General features: G+C 36.1%; 2 protein-coding genes across 3 annotated transcripts in view; one reads left to right on the top strand and one right to left on the bottom strand.

The window, feature by feature from the left end:
* si:ch211-235m3.5 (BICD family-like cargo adapter 1) overlaps positions 1-5810 on the top strand; it is a 28097-nt gene extending 22287 nt beyond the window's left edge. For both annotated transcript variants that reach the window (XM_056473742.1, XM_056473741.1), the window contains one exon: positions 5493-5810. In XM_056473742.1, coding sequence (XP_056329717.1) covers positions 5493-5690 — 198 coding nt within the window. In that variant the 3' untranslated portion in view covers positions 5691-5810. The remainder of the gene's footprint in view (positions 1-5492) is intronic.
* An 11919-nt stretch (positions 5811-17729) lies between these two features.
* LOC130241672 (claudin-3-like) lies at positions 17730-18515 on the bottom strand. The gene has a single exon (XM_056473574.1). It carries the CDS (start codon positions 18454-18456, stop codon positions 17809-17811), a length of 648 nt encoding a protein of 215 aa, XP_056329549.1. The 5' UTR covers positions 18457-18515; the 3' UTR covers positions 17730-17808.
* Between the last annotated feature and the right edge of the window lie 7465 nt (positions 18516-25980).

Genomic DNA, 25980 nt, shown 5'->3' with positions numbered 1-25980 from the left:
AGCTGGTCGTATTACAGTCGAAGTCAGAATTATTAGAATTATTAATTATATATATATATACCCTGTTTATATATTTTCCCCAATTTCTGTTGAACGCAGAGAAGGTTTTTCAACACGTTTCTAAACATTATTTAATAACTCATCTCTAATAACTGATTTATTTTATCTTTTCTAAGACGACAGTAAATAACATTAGACTGGATATTTTACAAGATACTAGTATTCAGCTTAAAGTGACATTTAACCCCTTCAGACCCTGCGTCCATTACAATGGATATTCAATTCAATTCACCTTTATTTGTGTAGCGCTTATACAATGTAGATTGTGTCAAAGCAGCTTCACATAAAAGGTCACAGTAAATAGGAACAGTGTAGCTCAGTTTGTAGTGTTTAAGTTCAGTTCAGTTTAGCTCAGTTCAGTGTGGTTTAATAATCACTACTGAGAGTCCAAACACTGAAGAGCAAATCCAACGATGCGCAGCTCTACAGATCCCGAACCATGCAAGCCAGTGGCGACAGCGGAGAGGGAAAAAAAACTTCACTAATGGCGGAAGTGAAGAAAAAAAACCTTGAGAGAAACCAGACTCAGTTGGGCACGACCATTTTAATTTCTCCGCTGGCCAAACGTCTTGTGCAGAGCTGCAGTCTCAGTGGCGGAGGCTGGAAGCTGGCCTCAGCGAAGACTCGTCTGTCTCTGGAGCGTCACAGGAATCAGTCTCATGTTCTCCACTCTTCCATGACCATCGCAGTAGCTGCTCAGGATTCGGCCAGGTCCAGGGTATGGAAACCCTGGGTTCATCTCGTCGCTGGTCCTGGATCGAATCAGTGACTCTGCATAGTCTGAGGGCCTCGGGAAGAGTATCCCCAGGTGGAAATGGAGAATAAAGAAAATAATTAGCGTAGCTGATGTTCACAGTGTATATCAGCAAGATGCATAACCTGCGTGGAAGCCCTCTAAGTGGTGCACTAAATGTATGCTTTACTGAACAGATAGGTCTTTAATCTAGTTTTGAATTGGGAGAGTGTGTCTGAGCCTCGGACGTTATCAGGAAGGCTATTCCAGAGTTTAGGAGCATGACATCCCATGTTTTTTTTTTCACTTCTGGAGCATTTCACCAAATTTTAAGCCTACAGTCCATGAGAGTGGACATTTTTCATCCAATCAAATGGCAGTAAGGCTCTGCATGTCGTAATTTGAAAAAAAATCCACTGAACTAAAAAGCAGCATGGCAGCACTTCATTCCAAACACAGAAGTAAGCCACATTTACATGGTTTTATTCAGATGTATTGACATATTTGCAGATATTTCATAGATTGTATGTAAAAAAGAGGGATTTAACTTACTAATTAAAGTTACAAATCGATTGTAGAATTGCAAGATGCACAATTTGATCTCATTAATGAGAGCCTCAAGAACTGTGAAAACATACTTTTGCATTTTTCTGAAATTTGGAACATAATTGTCATGATTACCAGCGATCTAACCACCAGAGGTCGCTGGTAAACACATTCACATGGACTACATCTTATGAACTACAAATTCAGTCATGCCACACACACCTGCTCCAAGTCTCCACTGATTGGACTCCCACAGCTGATGCTGCTTCTGGACTAATCACACACACTACTTTAGCAGCACACACACTCACTTCCTGGCTGAGTCTTGTTTACCTGTAAAGTGACAATTCTTAGTCTCATTCCTTAGTCTCGTTTCTCCGTGTTTTGACACTTGCCAAGTTTGTCTGTTTGTCCATGTTCCCTGCCTGCCTTCCAACCTCTCACCTGTTATAGTCACTACGATTCTGGATTTGCCTTTATTCATCTGTTTGCACCTGTGTTGACCCTTGCTTGCCTGACTACTGAATAAACCTGCACTTGGATCCTAACGTTGTCTGTCATCCACGTGTTACAATAATTCAGGTCTGAATGGGTTAAAGGCTTAACTAGGATAATTAGGGTAAAGTTAGGGTAATCAGGCAAGTCATTGTATGACAGTGGTTTGTTGTAGACTATCAAAACAAATATTGCTTAAAGGGGCTAATAATTTTGACTTTGAAATGATTTTTAAAACTTACAAATTGCTTTTATACTGGTCAAAATAAAACAAATAAGAAGAAAAAATATTATAGGAAATACTGTGAAAAATTCCTTGCTCTGTTAAACATCATTCTGGAAGTATTAAAATTGCAGAAGAGTTTGAATAATTCTGACTTCAACTGTATATCGCCCTCTGGTGTTCACTGTAGAAACGTGCAGCTGCTTAAGGTTTTATGCCATTGCTGCATTTTAGTTTGAACCGAATATATAAAAATGTTATAAAATAATGTGCGGTTACACTTTATTTTAAGGTGTTGTATTTATTTTAACTACCGAGTAGTTAAATAAATACATTTCCATACTTTTAAATAAATTAATTACGTGTACTTACTATATGCTTGGGATTAGAATGTGGGTTCAGTTTAGGGTTAGTTATATGTAATTATGCATAAATACTATAGAAGAGCATGTCACTTTAATTAAAGTGATACCAGATGTGTATATTGTATTTAATTCTGTTGGCATCTGTTGAAATCATCGTTTTTTTTACTATTCGGCAGCCCACAGATTTTAAATCAGAGAAGTTAATATAGTTTTCTTTTTTATTTTCTCACTGTCTAATAGCACAACAAAACACACAAATCTAAATAATAAAAGTGTGCTGATTTAAGGCACTTAAGTCTTATTTATTCAGCGTTCCCACCTACTCCTGGAATATTAATAGGGTTTTTTTTTTCTCCAGACGTTGAACATCAGGGATGTTCAGTGTGTTTTTGTTTTTCTCCTGGCAGAGATTTTAGTTTCACTTTCTAAATTTTAGTTTCCTTTTATCAAAATGTAATTTTATTATGCTGTTTCACATCTGTTTTATTGGTCAGGCTATTTTTAAGCTCCATTACTTTTTTTTCTTGTCAGACTCATCAGTTGTCCATCATTTAAGTCAAATGCAATATCTGTAAGACTTATCTTCTCATGGGAAATTAATGTTTGGCTTAAAACGTAAGGATATGAAGATATCTTGTATAATAAATCATTTGTTGATATTATTATAAATGTTATATTCATAAATGTCATTTTTTCTAAATTCCCCCAAGACTAGTGGCGTTTAAAGGAGAATTTGGGATACATTTGAAGACATTAGAAAGGATGAAAATCTAAAAAGCAAGATATTTATATTCATCATTTGAGGATTTTGGTTTCAAATTTTGAGAACTCCAACTCCCCTGCTACGTATTTTTCTTTATCAGTTATTTTATTTGTACATTTTTGTTGTTTTATTTATTTATATGTTGTATTATTATTATTAATGAGGATGGAAAGATTGTGAATGTAAATTGATTGTTATGTCAGTGTCATTTTTTAAAAGTATTAATGTCTTTCTGGGCGACGCAGTGGCGCAGTAGGTAGTGGAGTTTGCATGTTCTCCCCGCGTTCGCGTGGGTTTCCTCCAGGTGCTCAGGTTTCCCCCACGAGTCCAAAGACACAGGGGCGCAACTACACATTTACTGAGGGGTATGCGGGTTCAAGTTCAAATTGGACTGTATGTATGATTTGACAGTTTATTTTGATAAAAATGTAAAAAATCTAAACAGTTACGTCTACATGAGCACTTTAAACTTGGCTGTGTGACTGCATGTTATTGTGTTAAATGATTTTGAATTAAAACGTGTGTGCCAACGTATGCAACTCATGGTATAATTTTTTATTTAATAAAATACAATATTATACTCGCATAAAATGCTAAATAAAACATTTTTAACAAAACATATTTATTTCTTTTTGTTATTTGAAAATTTCAATAAGATAATTTCGAAAATCGTTTTGGCACAATGGCGCCCCCCATGTGAAGCGCCCCTATGCGATGCATATACTGCATACCCCCTTTTTGCGCCTCTGCAAAGACATGTGGTATAGGTGAATTGGCTAGGCTAAATTGTCCGTAGTGTATGAGTGTGAATGAGTGTGTATGGATGTTTCCCACAGATGGGTTGCAGCTGAAAGAGCATCCGCTGGTAAAACATATGCTGCATAAGTTGGCGGTTCATTCCGCTGACTCATTCTGCGACCCCAGATTATTAAGGGACTAAGCCGAAAAGAAACTGCCTTTCTGTTTTTGTTTATGCATTGTTAATAAAAAAAGAAGGAAAACAAGCCAAATGCTAACTATGCTAACTAAGGCTAACATTTAAGAAAAAAGCTTTGGCTTCAAATAAAACTTTAACATCTGCGTGTTAAAAATAAAACAGTATAAAAGCTAAACTATCCATTATTGTTTTCATCGTGGCTGTTAAAGTCATGTAAAATACTATTCTAGCTAAAATCCTTTTAATATTATGCTGTTATTTTAAAGTTATAATTCACCTAAAATGAAATTCTGTCAACATTTTCTCACTCAGAAAATGAAGATGTTTTGAAGAATGTTGGAAACCTGTAACCATTGACTTCCATGGTTTTTTTTTTTGCACTGGGGGTCAATGGTTACAGGTTTTCAGCTTTCTTCAGAATATCTTTTTTGTATTTAACTGAAGAAAGAAACTCACAAAGGTTTGGAAACACTTGAGAAATAGTAAATAATGAGTAAACATTTCATTTTTGAGTGAACTATCCCTTTAACATAGTATTGTAGTTAGCAAAAGTAAGAGAATTTTTGATATTTCGCTGAAAACCAAAGTCATTACCTGTACCTGAATCATTTTCAACGACATTCTGAAGTTATTTTAAGTAACACTGTAGTTAGTGGCAGGGGGTGGTTTAGATTGTCAGATTTCAGAGGTTCTGGATCCGAATCCGTCATGTTCCGGCACAAATTAAGCCAGAAGTTTAAGTAACAATTCACACCATTTACTACTGGCTTATTACCTGCCTGTTATTGAGATATGAACTGTTTATTAGCACAACTGTTTATTTATTTACTGTTTATGAACTGTTTATATGTTTATTTACATCTCTTGTCCTACCCAATACCCAAACCTAAACCCAATTAATACCTTTCAAATAATGAGCAGCTAATTAGTAGTTTATTGAGCTGAAAGTCTTAGTTACTGATTGGTTAATAATGTGAGTCGTGACCTTATAAAGTATGATCTTATTTTTACCTCCCTAGTCCTAGCCAGTGCCCAAACCTAAACCCAACTAATACCTTACTATTAAGAAGCAGCTAATTAGTAGTTCATTGAGCTGAAAGTCTTAGTTACTGATTGGTTAATAATGTGAGTCGTGACCTTATAAAGTATGATCTTATTTTTACCTCCCAAGTCCTAGCCAGTGCCCAAACCTAAACCCAACTAATACCTTACTATTAAGAAGCAGCTAATTAGTAGTTTATGGAGGTGAAAGTCTAACTTAATGGTTTGTTAATAGCGTGACTTATACATTAAACTAAAGCATGACCGACTTTTTCTTTTAAATGCTATACTTTTTAGATAATCTATGATATTTATGTGTATCCCCACAGGACGATATGCAAATTATCATCAATCAACAGCTCAGAAGCCAACAGCAAACAGAGCAGCAGCAACGGAAGACATCAGTCGGTCGACTTTCTTTCCTGCACAAATCCAGACGGCCTTCATCTTCGCCATCCACATTTTCAGAGATCAGTTCAGTGCAAAACAACTCGCCCTGGAGAGACTGGCTCAAAATCAGCAAATAAAACTGCTGCTACTTACCAGCTGTTCCCTGCCAAACTGAGACCTTATCAGACACTGTTGAGTTGATGAACAGCTCTAACGTAAAAGACTCCGCCACGATAGACATTTTCATCTTACGTTGGAATTACAGCTTAACATTCAATACAATCGAACACCGTTCTAATAACGGATAACTGTAATGAATCCTGATGAATTTCATTTAAATGACGCTTGTTGTCGAACTCTAAATGTAATTGATGAATGAATCGTTGTAGTATGTTTCCTTCCACCTATTTTTATGCGCATTTCGGAATATCTCATGAGAAAACTCTTTATGTAAACGCAAAAATTTGCATGAAAAACTTTTTATCCAGTAAGAAAATATGTGCATAAACTAAGATGGAGACCAAGTAATGAATAAATTCCTGCATATGCGTTAAAATGGCATGTGATTTTGTTTTAACAGCGATGATAAAAATGTGTGTGATGGACGCATTAATGGTCAAAGCAGCGTTTCCAGCACATTGTAGAACATCTGACATGTTGATTTGGCTTTCTAAAACCCATCAGTCTGTCATCACAGTGCTTCAGTATGATTATTATTCCCTCCAGAACTGTCTTGAGCATCTGCCTGCACTCCCAAAGAGCGTCTCACGCCTCCAGAAGTCACCGCATGGCTTTTTGTTTTCGTTTTCTGAAATGCGACTCATTTATAAGAGAAGAACTAAGACCAGTTTCTTCTCCAACCTCACTAAACCACATTTCTCTATCTGATATTTGCTCCATTTTATCAGGAAGTGCTGATTTTGTTCTCTTTTGTTTCTCATTGGATGGAAACACTGCTTTCTTCGCAAATGTTTTATGTGATATTCCAGTTTTGCGTATTAATCTAATCCGCATCTTTGAATGGAAACACAGCTGGTGACATCATGCTGGTCATGATGTTGTTGATTTTTATGCGATTTCAAAGTGATATATATAATATATATATATATATATATATATATATATATATATATATATATATATATATATATATACACAATAATAGTATATAAAAAACATTTACTTCATCTGCATTCAAACACACATACAAAAGAAAAGTACTGCTGCCTTTCCACTGCACTCAACATTTAGACACGACGGTAGGAAATTCGCCCCCTAGTGGCCGGAACAGCATTCTTTCCATTACGTGTCAACAAAGTAAAATGCATAAAAAGGCTCATTTGATTGAAACTTGATTGTCAACATATATATATTGACAATAGCCACCGTGCAGCTTAAAAAAAAAAAAAAATTATATATATATATATATTGTCATTTCTGTGTGGAGTTTGCATGTTCTTCCTGTGTTGGCGTGGGTTTCCTCCGGGTGCTCCGGTTACCCCCACAGTCCAAACACATGCGCTATAGGGGAATTGGATGAAGCAAACTGGCCGTAGTGTATGAGTGAGTGTGTGAGAATGTGAGAGTGTATGGGTGTTTCCCAGTACTGGGTTGCAGCTGAAAGGGCATTCGCTGTGTAAAACATATGCTGAAATAGTTAGGAATAGAATAGGAGGGAACAACAGAGCAACACCCCCAGGCATGTAACAGCGGTTCATTCCGTTGTGCCAACCCCTGGTAAATAAGGGTCTAAGCCAGGGATGTCCAAAGTCAGTCCTGGAGGGCCGGTGTCCTGCATAGTTTAGCTCCAACTTTCTTCAACACACCCCTGGAAGTTTCTAGTATACCTAGAAAGAGCTTGATTGGCTGGTTCAGGTGTGTTTAATTGGGGTTAAGGTGTGTCCTACTTTGGACACCCGTGGTCTAAGCTGAAGGAAAATGATCGAATATTTTAATTTAGGTGTATTTTTTTACATTTATATATAAAACAGAAGTTATATTTTAACAGATCTGCAGTTTCAATCAGATCCATATCCATCCAACACAACACTATGCATATTTTCCGGACTGTCGCTTGTTGTTTGTTGTGTGCAGTGGAAAGACAGCTTAAGTCTCAGTAGACTTACACTGAAATACTGTTTATGCTTTGAAATTCAATGGTTTTGCTTACCCCATTGGCAGATTATTTTGCCTGTTTTAAGTAAAAACTCTCTTAATTCTGAAATATTCTCTTCTGAGAACAAAACTATATTTTTGCTAGTCTTGGAAATGCTTCTGACTGCAGCATGATGTGTAAATTGTCCACATTGAGTTGCCTTACGGTGTGCACACATTGTCATTAATGCCAATTTTTTTAAAAAGTTTTGTATTTGTATCATTTTGTTGGCAATTTATAATCTTTTTTCAATGTGACATATTTGTACAATTACATTTTTTAGTACTGCACCGTCTTCAGAATATTTATTGAGAATTGCACTGGCGTATTATAACTGTAACGTGAAGCGAGACGCTGTCAAGGAAGTGCAGATCCAAATGCAGGTTTATTATACAGAGAATGGTCAGGCAAGCAACAGTCAACACAGGAGCAAACAGATGTATGAGGGCAATCCAGAGTCGTAGTCAAAATAACAGGCGGACGGTCAAAAAGGCAGGAAGCAGACAACGTAAACAAACAAAGCGAAGGTCAAAAACACGGCAATGCAAGGAAAAAAGCGTTGTAATATTCACTCACAGTTCAACAAGACTCAGCCACAGTGTGTGTGTGTGTGTGTCTGTGCTGTTTAAATAGTCTATGAATCTGTCCGTGAGCAGCTTCAGCTGTGAGTGTCTAATCAGTGGAGGCTTGGGGTAGGTGTGTGTGTGTTGCATGACTGGATCTGTAGTCCATTATGAGGCAGGATTGTAGTTCGTGTGACTGTCGTCCAGCGATCTATGGTGGTTAGATCGATGGTGATCGTGACAATAACACATTATAACTCTAGGAGACATTTCTCTGGCTAATAATGTGAATGTATTAGAACCTGCAACACTAGTTTGACCTACAGCTAAAGACAGAATTATTCACCCCCCTGTATATTTTTACCCCATATTCTTTAAAGTGACATTTAAAGGTTTCACTAGGTAAATTAGGGTAAAGTTATAGGGTAATTAGTTGTCATTGTATACCAGTGGTTTGTTCTGTAGACAATCCAAAACAAATTTTGCTTAAGGGGGCTAATAATATTGACCTTAAAATGGCTTTAAATACATTTTATTCTAGCGGAATTAAGCAAATAAGAAGAAAAAATATTACAGGAAATACTGTGAAAAATTCCTTGCTCTGTTAAACATAATTTGGGAAATATTTGAAGAAGAACAATTGACAGGAGGGCTATTACTTTTATTTTATATGTGATTTTATATTTAAGTTGCTTTTTTTATTTACGTGCCTGTTTCCCAACACTGCAAGCAAATAACATTAAAACATTAAAAAAAAACCATAACATTGTGATTTTGCCAAAATCAGCTGAATATGGACCCAAAATCTCCTCTCACACAAACACAATGTTTCAGTGTTTTGAGAAAGCGCAGATCTTTCCTCCAGAAACCGCAGTTCCTCCTCACCTTCTCCAGTTTCGGTCACGTGAGCTCAGTTTCAGAGGCACAGATTTGAGTTACGCCAGGAGAAAAGTTGAGTTCAGACAAAGAGATCACTGTGAAGAGCTTCTAGATTACCATCAGTTACAGAGGACAATGGTAAACCAACACTGAAGCCCCTGTGTTTGATTTTTGAGCTTTTTATTTGAGAACTAAAGTTATAAGTATGGAAAAAAATAGTTTTAGCAGCTTTACAAAAAGAGTTGTAGTCAAATCATGTTTGTAATTGATGTAGGCATGATGAGGTCTCGTTTCTAGTCCAAATATCTAAAAATTCTTAAATCGGAAATGAGTTTTTCTCAACCCAGGCTCATTCTGATTATGTACTCCTATATACATTTCTAGAGAGTGCCAAATACTTCCCAGGAGCTACGTTTTTTAGCAGTTTTTGTTTTCCCGAATCCACCAGAGGCCACTGTGTACGCTTTTTCAGATCTCAAATTTATGTCGCAAGTGCCATTCGCGCCTGCTGTTCTCACGTAAATCCACCAGAGGCCGCTGTCAACTGACTGACTGACTGACCGCTCGACTGACCCACCCTCCTCCTTTCCTAAACCCAACCGATAGTGTTTTCAAAAGCACCGATTGACCAGCGCCCACACACTTCTCTAAACCTAACCGACAGTGTCCAGAAAAAGAAAAGTCCTCACGGCCGCCATGTTTTTTTTAGATTTTACCACATTCTCACCCTGTTATTGACTTGTTTATTATTTTTTTTTTGTCTTTTGTTTTTGTCTTCCCTGCTTTCATGAACCATTTTTCCCCAGACTCAATTCTCGTCGTCGTGGTCAACTCCGCTCCACGTTACAAGTCCGCAGACGTATGCGGTGAGCGAAGTGGTAACAATGGGAAAGCCGTCCATAAGGAGGTAAGTGGTCAGCTGGTAGCGCGAAAAGAAACGGCGTCATACCCATACCCGTCAACCCTCCCGTAATTCCTGGGTTAAAAACTTACCTCTTTGATTTGCCATTTTATAGGTGAAAATTGTCTGTTTTAGCAATAATTTTATTTGTTTCTTATCTGTTTTGATTTGTACTATGCAGCACATTGGTCAACCTCTAGTTGAATTAAATAGTGCAATATAGATAAAATTGACAATCACATTGACATTGACATTCTCCCGTATTTTACAGTTATATCCCGCTATCATCCCGTAAATATATTTTCCTGTATTTCTCCTTTATTTTCAGTCTTTCTCTGAAGGGTGGCAAATAAACCTTAAAGAGCCGAGCCTCCCTGTACGCAACCCATACCGCCGAACCACCAGGGGCCGCCCTTTGCTCTTAAATGTGAATCAGTTCTGTGCATTTGTTTCATTTAGGCATGAAAACACTTTCCTTGTGCCTTCTGTCCTTCATATGCAATCCTCAAAACAGTCATATAGCAGTGCGTGACTGTCAGCTGACGCGCTTCATAGTGATAAATAGATGCTGTTGAGCATCTATTTATTTGATTCAGCCAAATTGATTCAGTACATGTGATTTGAAAAGGAGCGAAAGTCTGGGCATATTCCTTATTTTCACATCCCAATGTTGACGGGTATGGTCATACCGCCTTGTAGCATTCAATTTAAAGACGAAATGCAGCCATACGTTCCTCTGGCTACATAATTCACGATCTCCAGAAATGTACTTCATATAGGACTACGTTTTCACAATGAGCCTATTGGTCTTTCTTTAAAAGTAGTATTTAATCCACCAATGGTGTAAGCAATCTTGTTTTTCTTTTTGACCAGGTTGTTTAGCTTGTTTTAAGGGGAAAAAAACACATATGTGGGATTTTACTGGGTGCAGTAAATAACTGTAACATTACGGTAAAGGCAAACAGTGAAGCTTTCGTTATTTTTTTATTTGCAAATTATTTAATCAAAAAGAAATCCAGGGGAGAAAGATACAGGACAGACATATGTGCCCAATATCAATAGTTTCTATCAGAACGTAAATGACATTTAAATATATTCGTAATGCTAATTTGAATTGATATAATAACAATTTAATACATTTTTTTTTTTCGAATATCGACATGGGCTTTAGTTTGTTAGTCAAGGCAGCAAAATGAAAGACCAGAGAGTAAATTAAAAATACATGGTTACATACAGACCTTAACACTTAATTCCCCAAAAAGATATCTACATGCTACACAGTTCACATTATACACGCAAAAATAATTAGCGTATTTCAATTAATATAACGATCCCCATTTACTAAGTACTTCCATCAATATACAAGTAATAATTGTGGTCATTTTGTATTGCACAACACTTGTGCTGCAAATGAGGACACGTACAGTGGTATAAAGGTTTAATAGTGGGTCAACAGTGTAAATATAAATGTAATTACAGACATTGAATACAGATGCAATTACAAACAGATCATTATATATATATATATATATAGTACATGTGTGCATAATAAGTGTATTGTATCAAAGTGATTCATTAAAATGTACACAGTAAATAAGGCCACTTAAATTAAAGTGTGACCAAAATACTATTTTAATGATCAATTCCCGCTATTAACAAACCATTAGCTAAGACTTTTAGCTCAATAACCTGCTGTTTAGATAATTATTAATGGTTAGTAAGGTTTAGGTTTGGGTATTGGGTAGGATTAGGCATGTACAATAAGGTTTAGGGTTATATAATACTTTATAAGTATACTGTACCATATAAGATTAATATCTTAATAATAAGCCTGTAGTAACTTGTGTTACTTAAACTAAAGTTGCCCTACTCTATTACTCAATACTTATAACTCATCATTTTATTTAATCTCTTGATAACACTTTACATTAAATCACAATTCAAGCTATTAACAAACCATCAACTAAGACTAATATCTCAATAAACTACTAATTAGCTGCTTATTAATAGTTAGTAAGGTATTAGTTGGGTTTAGGTTTGGGTATTGGGTAGGACTAAGTTAAATTGTGGTATAAAAAGCCAGTTTAAGTGCTAATAAACAGTTAATATCTTAATAATAGGCAGGTAATAAGTCAATAGTAAATGGTGTGAATTGATACTTAAGCTAAAGTGTTAACTTTATTTTATTTTCCATTTATTTTAATGTAAGACATCTTAGTATTTTTAATTTTGGAGAATTAATGCTATCGATATTACAAAGGAGGTAATGTAGCCTGCATTCTTGTTTTAATTGAGCTGATACTGATCCTGTGTTTATAGAAACCAGGTGACATACCCTGGTAAGTGATACGCTGATGCATGCGTCACCCATACGAGGCCCTGTTTAAAATTTCATTTGGTCACTGCTTCAAAGCTGCCAAAAATGGGTTCTTCCTCAAGCTTCGCATAAAGAATGTAGTTAACACTTTAGTTTGAGTCACAATTCACCTGCGTGTTATTAAGATATGAACTGTTTATTAGCACTTAAAATGTATGATCTTATTTTACATCCCTAATCCTACCCAATACCCAAACCCAACTAATACCTTACTAACTATTAATAAGCAGCTAATTAGTAGTTTATTAAGCTAAAAGTCTAAGTTAATGATTTGTTAATAGTGTGAATTGTGACCTTATAAAGTATCTTATTTTACATCCCTGGTCCTAGCCAATGCCCAAACCTAAACCCAACTAATACCTTACTATTTATAAAAGGCTAATTAGTAGCTTATTGAGCTAAAAGTCTTAGTTAATGGTTTGTTAATAACGTGAATTCTGACCTCATCAAGTTTGATCGTATTTTACATCTATGGTCCTACCCAATGCCCAAACCTAAACCCAACTAATACCTTATTTTTAATAAGCAACTAATTAATAAATCATTGAGCTAAAATTCCTAGTTAATGATTAGCTAATAACGTGAATTTTGACCTAAAATAAAGTGTACTTTTATATTTGTTGAATATGATTTTGTTGTGTTTTTCCATAATGAAGCTAATGCTATAGCTAAAAACGTAACCTCTGACTAGTGTTTAACATGGTATCCTGTCCCGTACCTGCCACCATTTGCCACCTGCTCTTGTTACGTGATCTGTTGATGATTTCAAGGTGTATTTTTGGCTTCGTTACAAACGGGAAGTAACATTGACCCACGTCTTCAGTTTCAGGTTGTGGACATGCTAATCATGATAATGTTCTTATGAAGGAGCTATAATGAAGCTATTATCAGGAGAGCATACATTATATAGTTACAATTCATCATGAGTTGAAGGATTGGTTTATATTAGTTCTTAGTTAAAGTCTAAATTATTCGCCCTCCTGTGATTTTTTTTATTTTATTTTTATTTTTCTGTTTCAAATATTTCCTAAATGAGGTTTAACAGATTCAGGGTCATTTCCTATAACATTTTTCTTCTGGAGAAAGTGTTATTTGTTTTATTTTGGCTAGAATAAAAGCAGTTTTTAATTATTTAAAACCATTTTAAGGTCAATGTTATTCCTTTAATTGCCTTAATTCTAAAACTGCCTTAAATTTTTGAGTTGAATCAATTGAACTTTTTTAGTCGTCTCAACTCACATCAATCAAACTGACTAAACATATTACGTTAAACTTTGTTGAACTTTAAAGAAGTTGTTGAAACCTAAATAACTTATCAAAACAACTTAAAGCATCATAAAAGTATTTGTTGTCTTGACTTTGTCATAAACATTTTAGTGTATAAATACAATGCACAATACACTGTAAAAAAACGTAACTTAAAATTGTAAGGAGACTAGCTGAACAGTACTGCCTTTGATTCGATTTAAGTTGAGTCAACTCAAAAAAAGCTCTGCAGGAAGTTGCAGCGAGCAAATTTTAAGCTGAATCAACTTTTTAATTTATTTTTCAGATCCTCAACATTTTACAACATAGGCTCATTGTGAAAACGTAGCCATATATACGTTTCTGGAGGTCGTGAACTATGTAGCCAGAGATACGTATGGTTGCATTTCATTGTTAAACGCTGTGGGGCGGTATGATGCCGTTCCATTTTGCTCTACCAGCTGACCCAGCCTGATCTCACGAGAAAACGTAAGTATTTTACGCTTTGTCAGTTTAGTGGCTAATTCGTACGAATTTGTACGAGTTCAGTCGTACGAAATTGTACGATTTTATAAAGGAGGCGTGGCACCTAACCCCACCCCTAAACCCAACCGTCATTGGGGGATGAGCAAATCGTACTAAATTGTATGAATTAGATCGTACGAATTCGTACGAATTAGCCACTACATCAAAAAGTTACGAATTGCCGTGAGACTGTGTTGGCTGACCACTTGCCTCCATATGGACGGCTTTTCTGCTGTTACTAGTTTGTCCAATGGCTATGTCGGAGGATTTGAGATGCGGAGAGGAGTTCTAGAAAGCAGGTAAAACAAAAGCCAATAAATAAAATAAACAAGTTAATAACAGGGTGAGAATGTTTTTCTTTTTCTGGATTGCTTTTTAAAACACTGTCGGTTGGGTTTAGGGAAGTGGGTCGGTGGGGGGATTGGTCAGTCAGTCAGTCAGTCAGTTGACAGCGGCCTCTGGTGGATTTATGTGAGAACAGCAGGCGCGAATGGCACTTGTGAGAGAAATTTAAGATCTTAAAAAGCATACACAACAGCCTCTGGTGGATTCGCGAAAACAAAAACTGCTAAAAAACGTAGCTCCTGGGATGTATTTGACGCTCTCCAGAAATGTATATAGGGGTACATTCTCAGAATGAGCCTGTGTTGACATTTTACAATTAATCGTTAAGTCTCCCACCAATTTCTAAACCGTCTCTCACAAATCCGGGCCACAGAAGCTCACTTTATAGTGTTGCTTTTTAGTCAGTCATTTAAAATGATACAATACAAAGAATACAAATACAAAGTCGGAGGGTTTTGATGAACACAGGCTGTTTTTCTTTAATTAGCAAACAATGTGGTAATCAAAATGTAATTTCTACAGCAAAATACTGTATAAATATAGTAATTTAAATTAAAAAAATACATTACATAAAAAAGCTCCTGTGCCTAATATTTATGTTTAAAAAAGGGTAATGACAAGTTTAAATTACCACAGTGAACACACAATCAACTTGTCTTTGCCATAATAAAATGTGAATCAGATATAAAATCTTAGTGCAACTAATCCTTAAAAAAGAACGAAAGATAGATAAAAGGAATGAGAACAAATAGATGTAAAATGTCTAGATGTAAATTAAAATAAAACTACAACAAATAAACAACATATATAACTAAAAATGGGTCACACTTCACAATAAGGTTTCATTTTTCTGTTAATCAGTTTTGTACATCATTTATTAATCATAGCTCAACATTTACTATTAATAACAGTGTTGGGAAAACAGTAGCATAACAATCTAATGTTACTTTTAAAATATGTTGGTTACTTTTTAGGATAATGTGAACGTGTCTGATTCGTTGTTTGTGCATTTTTTTTATTTTTAAAAAGATTAACTTTAGGCTTAAAATCCAAATTCGTTCTTGCTAACATAAACTGTGAGTTAGCAAGAACTAATAATAACTTTATTTTTCATTAACGTCAACAAAGATGAATAAATACTGTAATAAATGTACTGTTCCTTGTTTGTTGATGTTAGTAAATACATTAACTCAGTATTTCCCAACCCTGTTCCTGAAGGCACACCAACAGTACACATTTTCAACCTCTCCCTAATCAAACACACCTGAATCAACTCATCAGAAGAGACTCCAACACCTGAAGTTAATAGGTCAGAAAAGGGAGACATCCAAAATATGTATTGTTGGTGTGCCTCCAGGAACAGGGTTGGGAAACACTGCATTAACTAATGCAACATTATTGTAAAGTGTGATCAAAACATGCATTTCAGTTAAATTCAATACTAGTTTATTGTCAATAAGGTCACATTTAGGACTGAACTTACATCAGGAACATGAAACTGCTTAATAAACAAGACGATGGAGAATACACGGCATATTTTCTGCTTATTTTAGTTACTTTTCAAGATGAGAAGTGTGATAGGATGTTATTTTTGCAATTTAAACATCGTTTTTAATGGTAACATATTACTTTGTACCCAACACTGATTATTAAAATCCACAATCATAATTGCTAACATACACCGTGAGTTAGCAAGAGCTAAAAAGACATTTATTTATCAATAACGTCAACAATAAATACTTAATAAACACGTGGTTCATTTCATGTTAGTAAATACATCAACTAAACTGTAAAAAATATCTGTAAATTAGCGGTTTTCCATATTTTGTGATTCATATTTTTATTTTTCCCCATTTATTAATGCTTTTGATTTGCATTATGGGACTTTAATCTCTTTTTCCAACAACTTTTAACCTTGAAAAGTTTAAAAAAGGGACTTTTATTAACATTTTTAATAGTTTAGAGTGATCTATTGTCTGGTTTGGTGATCTATGAGAGAGTGATCTATTGTCTGGTTTGGTGATCTATGAGAGAGTGATCTATTGTCTGGTTTGGTGTTGTATAATATGCTACAAAAACCTTGTAATAAATGTCAATAAAAGTCACTTTGTTAAACTAGAGTTGAATTCTCAACATCAAAAAAAGTCAACAGAGCAGAGATCAACATCTCATAATGCAATTCACAACCGTAAATAAACAAGAAACACTTGTGAGTCACAAAATATGGACATTGTTAACATTAATGCAGCCATATACTAAAGTGTTACCAAAACACTTATTTTATTTCGATTCAGTCCCAGTTTATACTTAATAACATCCAATTTAGGACTGAACTCACATGAGGAAACATCAAACAAGATAATTAAACAAGACGATGGAAAGTACACGGCATATTTTCTCCTTATTTTAGTTACTTTTCAAGATAAAAAGTGTGATAGGATGTTATTTTTGCAATTTAAACATCTTTTTTTAATGGTAACATATTACTTTTTACTCAAGAATGATCATTAAAATCCAATTTCGTTCTTGCTAACATAAACTGTGAGTTAGCATGAGCTAAAAAGACATTTATTTATCAATAACATCAACAATAAATACTTAATAAACACGTGGTTCTTTTCATGTTAGTAAATACATCAACTAAACTGTAAAAAATATCTGTAAATTAGCGGTTTTCCATATTTTGTGATTCATATTTTTATTTTTCCCCATTTATTAATGCTTTTGATTTGCATTATGGGACTTTAATCTCTTTTTCCAACAACTTTTAACCTTGAAAAGTTTAAAATTGAGACATTTATTAACATTTTTAATAGTTTAAAGTGATCTATTGTCTGGTTTGGTGTTGTATATTATGCAAAAACCTTGTAATAAATGTCAATAAAAGTCACTTCGTTAAACTAGAGTTGAATTCTCAACATCAAAAAAGTCAACAGAGCAGAGATCAACATCCCATAATGCAATTCACAACCGTAAATAAACAAGAAACACTTGTGAGTCGGGAAACTGTTCATTAACAGACATTGTTAACATTAACTACAGCCGTATTCTTAAGTGTTACCAAAACATGCATTTCATTTCAATTTAGTACCAATTTTTACTCAACAACGTCACTTTTAAGACTGTACTCACATGAGGAAACATCAAAACTCTTAGACCATCACACACATGTTGAATGCATGGCATATTTTCATATCTCCCACAAAAAATGACGCCCATAAGTTGAGAACTGCAGCACTGTATTCAGAGTTTTTCATCGATTATTTCACACGTAGTCTCTTCGGTCGTACCCTACCCCACCTGTAGAGCGAGATGCGGGATATGGCATTCTAGACGGGTTGTATTTCTTCTCCTGAGGAGGGCAGGAGCAACAAAGCAATGATCCCCCCATTATTAAAAGTGCCGCCGCGGCCCATCCAATGTATAACCCAGCGCCCATCTCTCGCCTCTGAGCATCAGGCAGCAAAGGGTTATAAAAGTCCCTGATGATACTATTAGCCGACCAGGACACAGGAATCAGCTGCATGAGACCAGCCAAAATGAAGAGCACCCCTCCGAAGATCATGACTTTTGCTTTGGATGACTCTTCCTCGATGCAATTTGTGCATTTGGCGCCTCCGATGGACACTAATACGGCCAGGACGGTCAGAAGGATGGATATGACGGTCAGCGCTCGAGCCGCCTGGAGGTCCTGGGACAGAGCCAACATGGAGTCGTAGACTTTACACTGCATCTGCCCGGTGCTCTGAACCACGCAGGACATCCATAAACCGTCCCAGATGATCTGCGCAGTCACTATGTTGGAGCCGATGAAGGCGGTGACCCTCCACATTGGGATAGCACAGGCAACGATAGCCAAAAGCCAGCCTAAAACACATAGAATGATCCCCACGAGCTCCAATCCGAAAGACATGGCTTGCTGAGAAATTCCAGAGCTGTAAATGGGGAAATTTGAGCACCTGCAATTTAACCCAAGCTTCAGAGCAAATGGAGTGGATCTGTGAGAAAACAAGTGTCCTTTATATCCCAGATCAGGTGAAGAGGAGGAGGAGTCTGTGTTCAGACACTGCTGTTCAGTCTTACACTGTAGGGGAAAAAAGCTTTTCTTTGAGTTTTGTTCTCAATTCTAGTCTAAATATCTGCAAATTCTTAAATCAAGAACCATTGACTATCAAGAAATACTGTAGTTCACAATTCATGCTATTCACTACTGGTTTACTACATGCCTATTGTTAAAATATTCACTGTTTATTAGCACTTATAAAGTATGATCTTATTCTGCATCACTAGTCCTAGCCAATACCCAAACCTAAACCCTACTAAGACCTTACAAACTATTAATAAACAGCTATTTAGTAGTTCACTAAGCTAGTACTGTTACTTAATGGGTTGATAATACTGTGAATTGTGACCTGAGCTAAAGAGTTAGCGAAGCATTTTCTAGACAAGTAAAATATTTTGTTTTCAGGAATGAGTCGAAATGAAGTGAGTTTTTCTTTAAACGCTCAGTGATGCTCCAGAAAAAGAAAAAAAAATTTAACTGCAAAATATAATAATAATAATAAAGTAGCTTGTGTTACTTGCAGTTTTTTTTCTAGTCTTAATATCTGCTAATTCTAAAATCAAGAAGCGTTGGTAACACTTTAGTTTAGGTCACAAATCATGCCATTAAGTACTGGCTTATAACCTGATATTATTAAGATATTAACTGTTTATTAGTTGATCTTATTCTGCATCACTAGTCTTACCCAGGGGCGTTGCTAGGCCTATTTTAGGGGGGCTGTAGCCGCCCTATATTTCTACACAGCCCCCCTAAAACTTTTGCGATTAGCTCAAAAACTGTACACTAAATTATCGCCCCATTGCCCTTTAAATAGGGTATATGCCGAAGCATGCTAATAGGACTTTGAATTTGCCAGTAACCTGGGTTAAGCGCTTACGGTCAATTGTATGCCAATGCAAAAATCGGACTACCTACTACCTACTGTGCCACTGCGTCGCCCCCTCCCCTATATATAATATTAAGGTCTGTTTTCTTTAAAGATCAGCGATCTCCACTGGCTGAGTGATATCTGATATAAAGTGGGTCTCAGATTGTACACGAAGCACTGCATTAAATTACATTTCCCCCGCCATGTCTTTATAATATGAGCATTTATTTTACCCCAGTATATTCAATGGAGCCTCTGCGCTAGCCTGCCGATTCTGACAGGCGTATGCGACTAAACGGCTTTTTGTCTCATTTTTCGCTTGAGAAATTAAATAAATGCCAAAGTTTATTTAACTGAATGTATTTTAATTACATTACAACATCGATGCTGTAAAAGGAACCGTATAAAATGGAAAAAAACTCACAATAACAGGTCACCGGAAGTCTATCAGTATGGGAACAACACTAGCTCGACATATACCCTATTTGATATGAAAACGACGGCAGAATTCGGCTCTTCCCCGTCTTTTGTTTTCCATTTGATCTGCAAACCACAGCTGGACAGCGAGAGAACGAGGTGTGTGTGTTTATTGATAAATTGTTATAATATGTGCTTATTTGCAGTTCTTTGATATAGATAACATTGTATCACCTGTATCCCAATGTCACGGGGGAGCAGTCGGGTTTTCTCAGCGTTCACATATATATTCGTTTTAACTGTCACTGAGTCACTGACAGATAGAAACATCAAGTGTTGTCTAGTATTAAAAAATACTTCTTATTTATTATGATCATTCAGATAGTGAAATATGTGAATTAGCCTGTAAGTTTAAAAATATATATTTATATGTGTGTCATTTAATTAGAAAAGTGGTAGTTTTAATTTTTTAATACAAGAAAACAAAAAATGCACTTGAATATAGAAAGTGGTTTTTACTACAGTAAACAGGTGGGTTGAGCCTATTTGGCTTAAGCCCTGGTCAGATCACACGATTTAGGCACGATTTTCTTGACCTATAGGGTGTTGCAGGGATTCGTAAATGACAAATGAGCGTCGTGACACAAGAGTTTATCAAGAAAAAAAATTGCATGATCTGACATAGTGACTTTCGTAAACGACAATAAAAATCGTGTGATCTGACCGGGGCTTTACTCAGAACTCAAATGGTTATGCCTATCTATGCAATACAGTGGAATGCTAGTATACAACCCATATTAAAATCTTTTTAAAGTGTATTACTAATAAATTACTACTTATAAATGTAATAGTAGGCTTTATATATATATATATATATATATATATATATATATATATATATATATATATATATATATATATATATATACATACTTATTTTTTTACCTTATTATGAGCTGAGCCCCCCTAAAATGTACATCTTAAAATCGCCCCTGGTCCTACCCAATACCCAAACCTAAACCCAACTAATACCTTACTAACTATTAATACACAGCTATTTAGTAGTTCACTAAGCTAGTAGTGTTAGTTAATAATTTGCTAATATCGTGAGTTGTGATCTAAACTAAAGTTTTACCTGAGCACGAGTAAAAAATATTGTTTCGTTTTCAGGAATAATGAGTCAAAATGAAGTGAGTTTTTCTTTAAACGCTCAATGATGCTTTAGAATAAGATGCACACTGCAAAAATACTTGGAGTATTTGTCTTGTTTCTAGTCCAAATATCTGCAAATTCCAAAATCAAGAAGCATTGGTAGTTTAGGTCACAATTCCCGCTACAGTATTTACTACTGGTTTACTACCTGCCTATTGTTAAGATATTCACTCTTCATTAGTAGTTATAAAGTATGATCTTATTCTGGATCACTAGTCCTACCCAATACCCAAACCTAAACCCAACTAATACCTTACTATTGATAAACAGCTAATTAGTAGTTCATTAATGGTGTTAGTTAATACTGTGGGTTATTAATACTGTGAATTGTGATCTAAACTAAAGTGTACTGAAGCACTTTGTAGACAAGTAAAAATTTTGTTTTCATGCATAATGAGTCAAAACTAAGTTTGTTTTTCTTTAAACCCTCAATGATGCTCCAGAAAAAAATGTGCACTGCAAAAAATAGCTTGTGTTACTTGGAGTATTTGTGTTGTTTCGAGTCTAAATATCTGCTAATGCTAAAATCAAGAAGCGTTGTTAACACTTTGGTTTAGGTCAAAGTTCATGCTATTAACTACTGGCTTATAACCTGATATTATTAAGATATTAACTGTTTGTTAGCACATATAAAGTATGATCTTATTCTGCATCACTAGTCCTACTACTCAATACCCAAACCTAACTAAGACCTTACTATTAATAAACAGCTAATTAGATGTTCATTAAGCTAGTAGTGTTAGTTAATGGGATGTTAATGCTGTGAATTGTGACCTTAACTAAAATGTTACCGAAGCATTTTCTAGACAAGTAAAATATTTTGTTTTGTCTTCAGGAATGAGTCGAAATGAAGTGAGTTTTTCTTTAAACCCTCAGTGAGGCTGCAGAAAAAATGCACACTTAAAAATTGCTTGCAGTATTTGTCTTGTTTCTAGTCTAAATATCGACACATTCTTAAATCAAGAAGCATTGACTTAAGTCAGAACTAATGCTATTCACCACTGGCTTATTGCCTGCCTATTATTAAGGATATTGACTCTTCATTAGTAGTTATAAAGTATGCTCTTGTAAGAGGCTAAATTATCACATGCTTTTGTTTATATGTCAAATCATGTCTTTTTGACTCAAGAAGGTCCATGCTGACTCCAAAGGCAGATACTGATTAGATAAGGCCCTGGTGTGTGGACTTTGGGGGTTTTACAATGTGGTCACATGTTGATTGGTCAGTTTGAATGTCTCAGCATTTGGTCACATGGTCACATGGTCAAGAAAGATACAAAATAGGTGGTAAAATGCTGCTCTGTCTCATTTCTTTTCCTGGCCTGTCTTTTCCTGGTCTGCTTTCCTCCTCTGCTCCTCTCCTCCTCTGAATCTTCTCTGACTCTACTGCAATCAGGCTAACTTCTGGGCCTGCTCTCTTTGTCTCTCTCTCCCTCCCCCTGTGTCTCTTCTACCTCTGGTAACTTTAATTTTATATTTAAGCTGGGTACGATTTATATCATATGTTTTATCATTCCATATTTGATCATTTTATACAGTTATTTGTAACTAATTCAGTTGTAACTATAGAGAATTATTGTCATTAAATCTCATTTTCAAGTATTTGTGAATTACTTTTGATTTAACATTAACATTTATTTGCTCCATATTGCAGTACAACACAATCACATAATATCAACGCTCTCCCACATTTATAGCTATTAATACTGCCCTTATTTCAGTTTTTGGTATAAGATTGCAGAAGGATGGTTTGACTAGAATGTACAGTTTTTTACCATCAATACTGATAATTTTTTAGTCATTCGGCAGAACTGCAGTTCGAACCGCTGTGGTAATTAACCCATTCTTACACTCTTATTCTAGATCACCAGTCCTACCCAATACCCAAACCTGAACCCAAGTAATAATAAGCAGCTAGTTAGTAGTTAATTAAGCTAGCAGTGTTAGTTAATGGTTTGTTAATAGCATGAATTGTGACCTACACAAAAGTGTACAGAAGCAGTTTCTAGACAAGTAAAATATATTGTTTCGTTTTCAGAAATAATACGCCGAAATAAAGTGAGTTTTTCATTAAAATAAGCTAAATAATCTGCAAATGGGGTAATTAAAACATTTATTTTTCATTTTGACGGAAGATTATATTGCTTGCCACATTGGCAGATTATTTCAGCTGTTCTAGAGCCTACAGCTAATCAATCTGTCAGATTCTGGAGGGCATTAAAGCTCTAAAGAAAATTATAAATGATAAATGATCTTAAGTAAAACAAATACGTTGATAGAGATGGTATATAAGTATATAATTTCACTCACCTGGGAAATGGAGGCCACGTGAACGGTTTGTGAGCAGAATTAAGTGCACACAGCATCCATATCATCTGATAATTGTAGGAAATAATCCCACAAGGCAATTGACTGTGAAAGCCACATAAAACAACACAAAAATACGATGAATATGTTCAGTTCAGCAGCTAATCAGCCGGAACGACATAACGGTGACCAGCAAGACCTAGCTTGTACTCAAGTGGCCCCGCCCTTAATTATGCAGACTTAATATAACTTAATAAAAGCGAAACAGATGGGTTATAAAAATATTCACCCCCTCACAGTTGTCATGAAGGGTAATATTAGCTATATGCACCCAAATCTTCTTTTGTACCAGGCGGTAAACATGTTTTTATCGGCTGTAAAATTGGCCAATTTAGCATTGCAGTCAGTGAACTTCTGGCCTTCCTGGAGCCAGCCCCCAAAGACGAGTCGATAAATTGCAGTTTCAGTAACTTCCGTATTGGCTTCACCAGGGAGAGTGGGATGTTGCTGCTTGAGTATAACCAAACTGTCGATTCTGAAAGTTAGAACATCAGATGTACTGTAAGTTTCTCTCAAATTAACATTCTGAAAGTTACACTAGTTACAAGAGATCCTACTCACGGAATGTGCCGCATCCTCCCTGAACTGTTCCAATAGCCGCATTTCCACTATCGGGCCAGTGCGAGCCAGGGCTTTAATCTGGCCAGGCCGGGACAATAGCCTGGGAGGTTGAGAAATGAGGCCGAAATCATGTCGCGTTTCCACTGTCGGGCTAGTTGCTCGCAGCGTGTCACGCAAACACCGCCCCCAGAACGTCCCCCGAATCAAACGTCACACAACCCGTCACAAAACCCGCCCACTTCAGCGGGAACAAAAAACTCAAATTATAACCACAAACACAGCCTGGCATCACTACGAGAGCTGGAAGATGGAGAACACCGACGCGATTGCTTTTTTACTGTTTGTGGTCTGTTGGTGTAAGGCCAGACAGCGATCCCTGGATAAGAACATTCGAGTTCGGCGGCATTTACTTCCAACACAGATTTTTCTTAGTGAGTTGATCGAGCGCGATAGCAAAACAAATGTAAGGGAAGAAAGCATCTTGTCTCCTCTTTACCTGACAGGAAAACTCCGCCTTTGTACGTAACCCCGCCCCAAAGTCCCAGTTGGCCCTCCTTGGCCCAAGGTATTCGGCGGGCCGAAAAAGGCCGGACGCTGGCCCCAAGGAAGCCCCGCTTTGGCCCGATTATGCCCCGGAAGTGATAGTGGAAACGCGACTGGCCTTGGCTCGCCCTGGCTCGCTCGCTTTAGGCGCGATAGTGGAAACGCGGCTATTGTCTGGAAACTCCAACAGTTCGGAGTTAGGCCCTGACAAGGAGAAGAAAATGGCTCAATAACTAATGTAGCAGTACAGTGACTGTGAATTCATTATTGATGCTGAAAGGTGATTTAACTGCAGTTTCATAGATCTATTTGAGATTTTAAAAATGAATAAGTAAGAACTATTTACACTCAAAAAATGGTGTTTGCTGCTTGTTCAAACTACTTCTTTAAAACGAGCTGAATCAACACAATGCTTGAGTTGTTTTTTTTGCAACAGCTTAATGGCTTCATGTTCAATCCACTTAAATTTGTCAAAACTAATAAGTTAACTTAATTAATTCATGGAATTTGGTAAGCTAAATTGTCCTTAGTGTATGTTTATGAATGAGTGTGTATGGATGTTTCCCAGTGATGGGCATCCGCTGCGTAAAACATATGCTGGATAAGTTGGCGGTTCATTCTGCTGTGGAGACCCTAGATTAATAAATAGACTGAGCCGAAAAGAAAATGAATGAATGAATGATTGAATTAAATCATGTTGTCCAAACACAAATCAGTTGTGTAAAACCCAGCATTTTCTACAATGTAGCCTACAGTTAGATCTCATACCCTTTAGCGGACACTAGAGAGCAGCACACTCGGCCAGTTTTGCTGGAGGTGCGCTTCAGTGTCATTTGCATTACTCTGATCTGAACAAACTGAGCTTCAACAGTGACGTTTAGACTAAACTGAATTGAAGCAGTTTTAATTGAACTAGAACTATACCAGCAGCAAAAATATCTGTTAACCCTTTAACTGCCACACCAAGAAAAAAGCAATGGAAAAATGTTTGGATTGCATTTCTTAACTCCTAGTTAACACAATCAATGCATTTTTTTTCAACACATCCCATAATTTTTAAAATATCAACCTCTACCAAATGGTTGAGATGTGGGTTTATGGTAAAAGTACTGAAATTAATACTGTACACTCTCAGAAGTAAAGGTACGCGAGCTGTCGCTGGGGTGGTACCTTTTCAAAAGGTACAAATTTGTACCTTAAAGGTCCATATTAGTACCTCAAGGGTACATATTAATACCTAAATTTTTTTCACATTTTTAGGTACCCAATTTTCAACCCAACGTCAACCCAATTTTCATTTCCAAAGAAATTGCTACGTCCCCATGACATTAGGGTTCAACATCAATCAGACGTCATGTTGACATTCTGCGCCATTTGGGTCATCATACAGTACATACATCTTGTCA

This window comes from Danio aesculapii, chromosome 15 (genome assembly GCF_903798145.1).
Source record: "Danio aesculapii chromosome 15, fDanAes4.1, whole genome shotgun sequence".
Taxonomy (NCBI): Eukaryota; Metazoa; Chordata; class Actinopteri; order Cypriniformes; family Danionidae; genus Danio; species Danio aesculapii.
The sequence above is the reverse complement of the archived record's forward strand: the minus strand, read 5'-3'. Positions and strand labels throughout refer to the sequence as shown.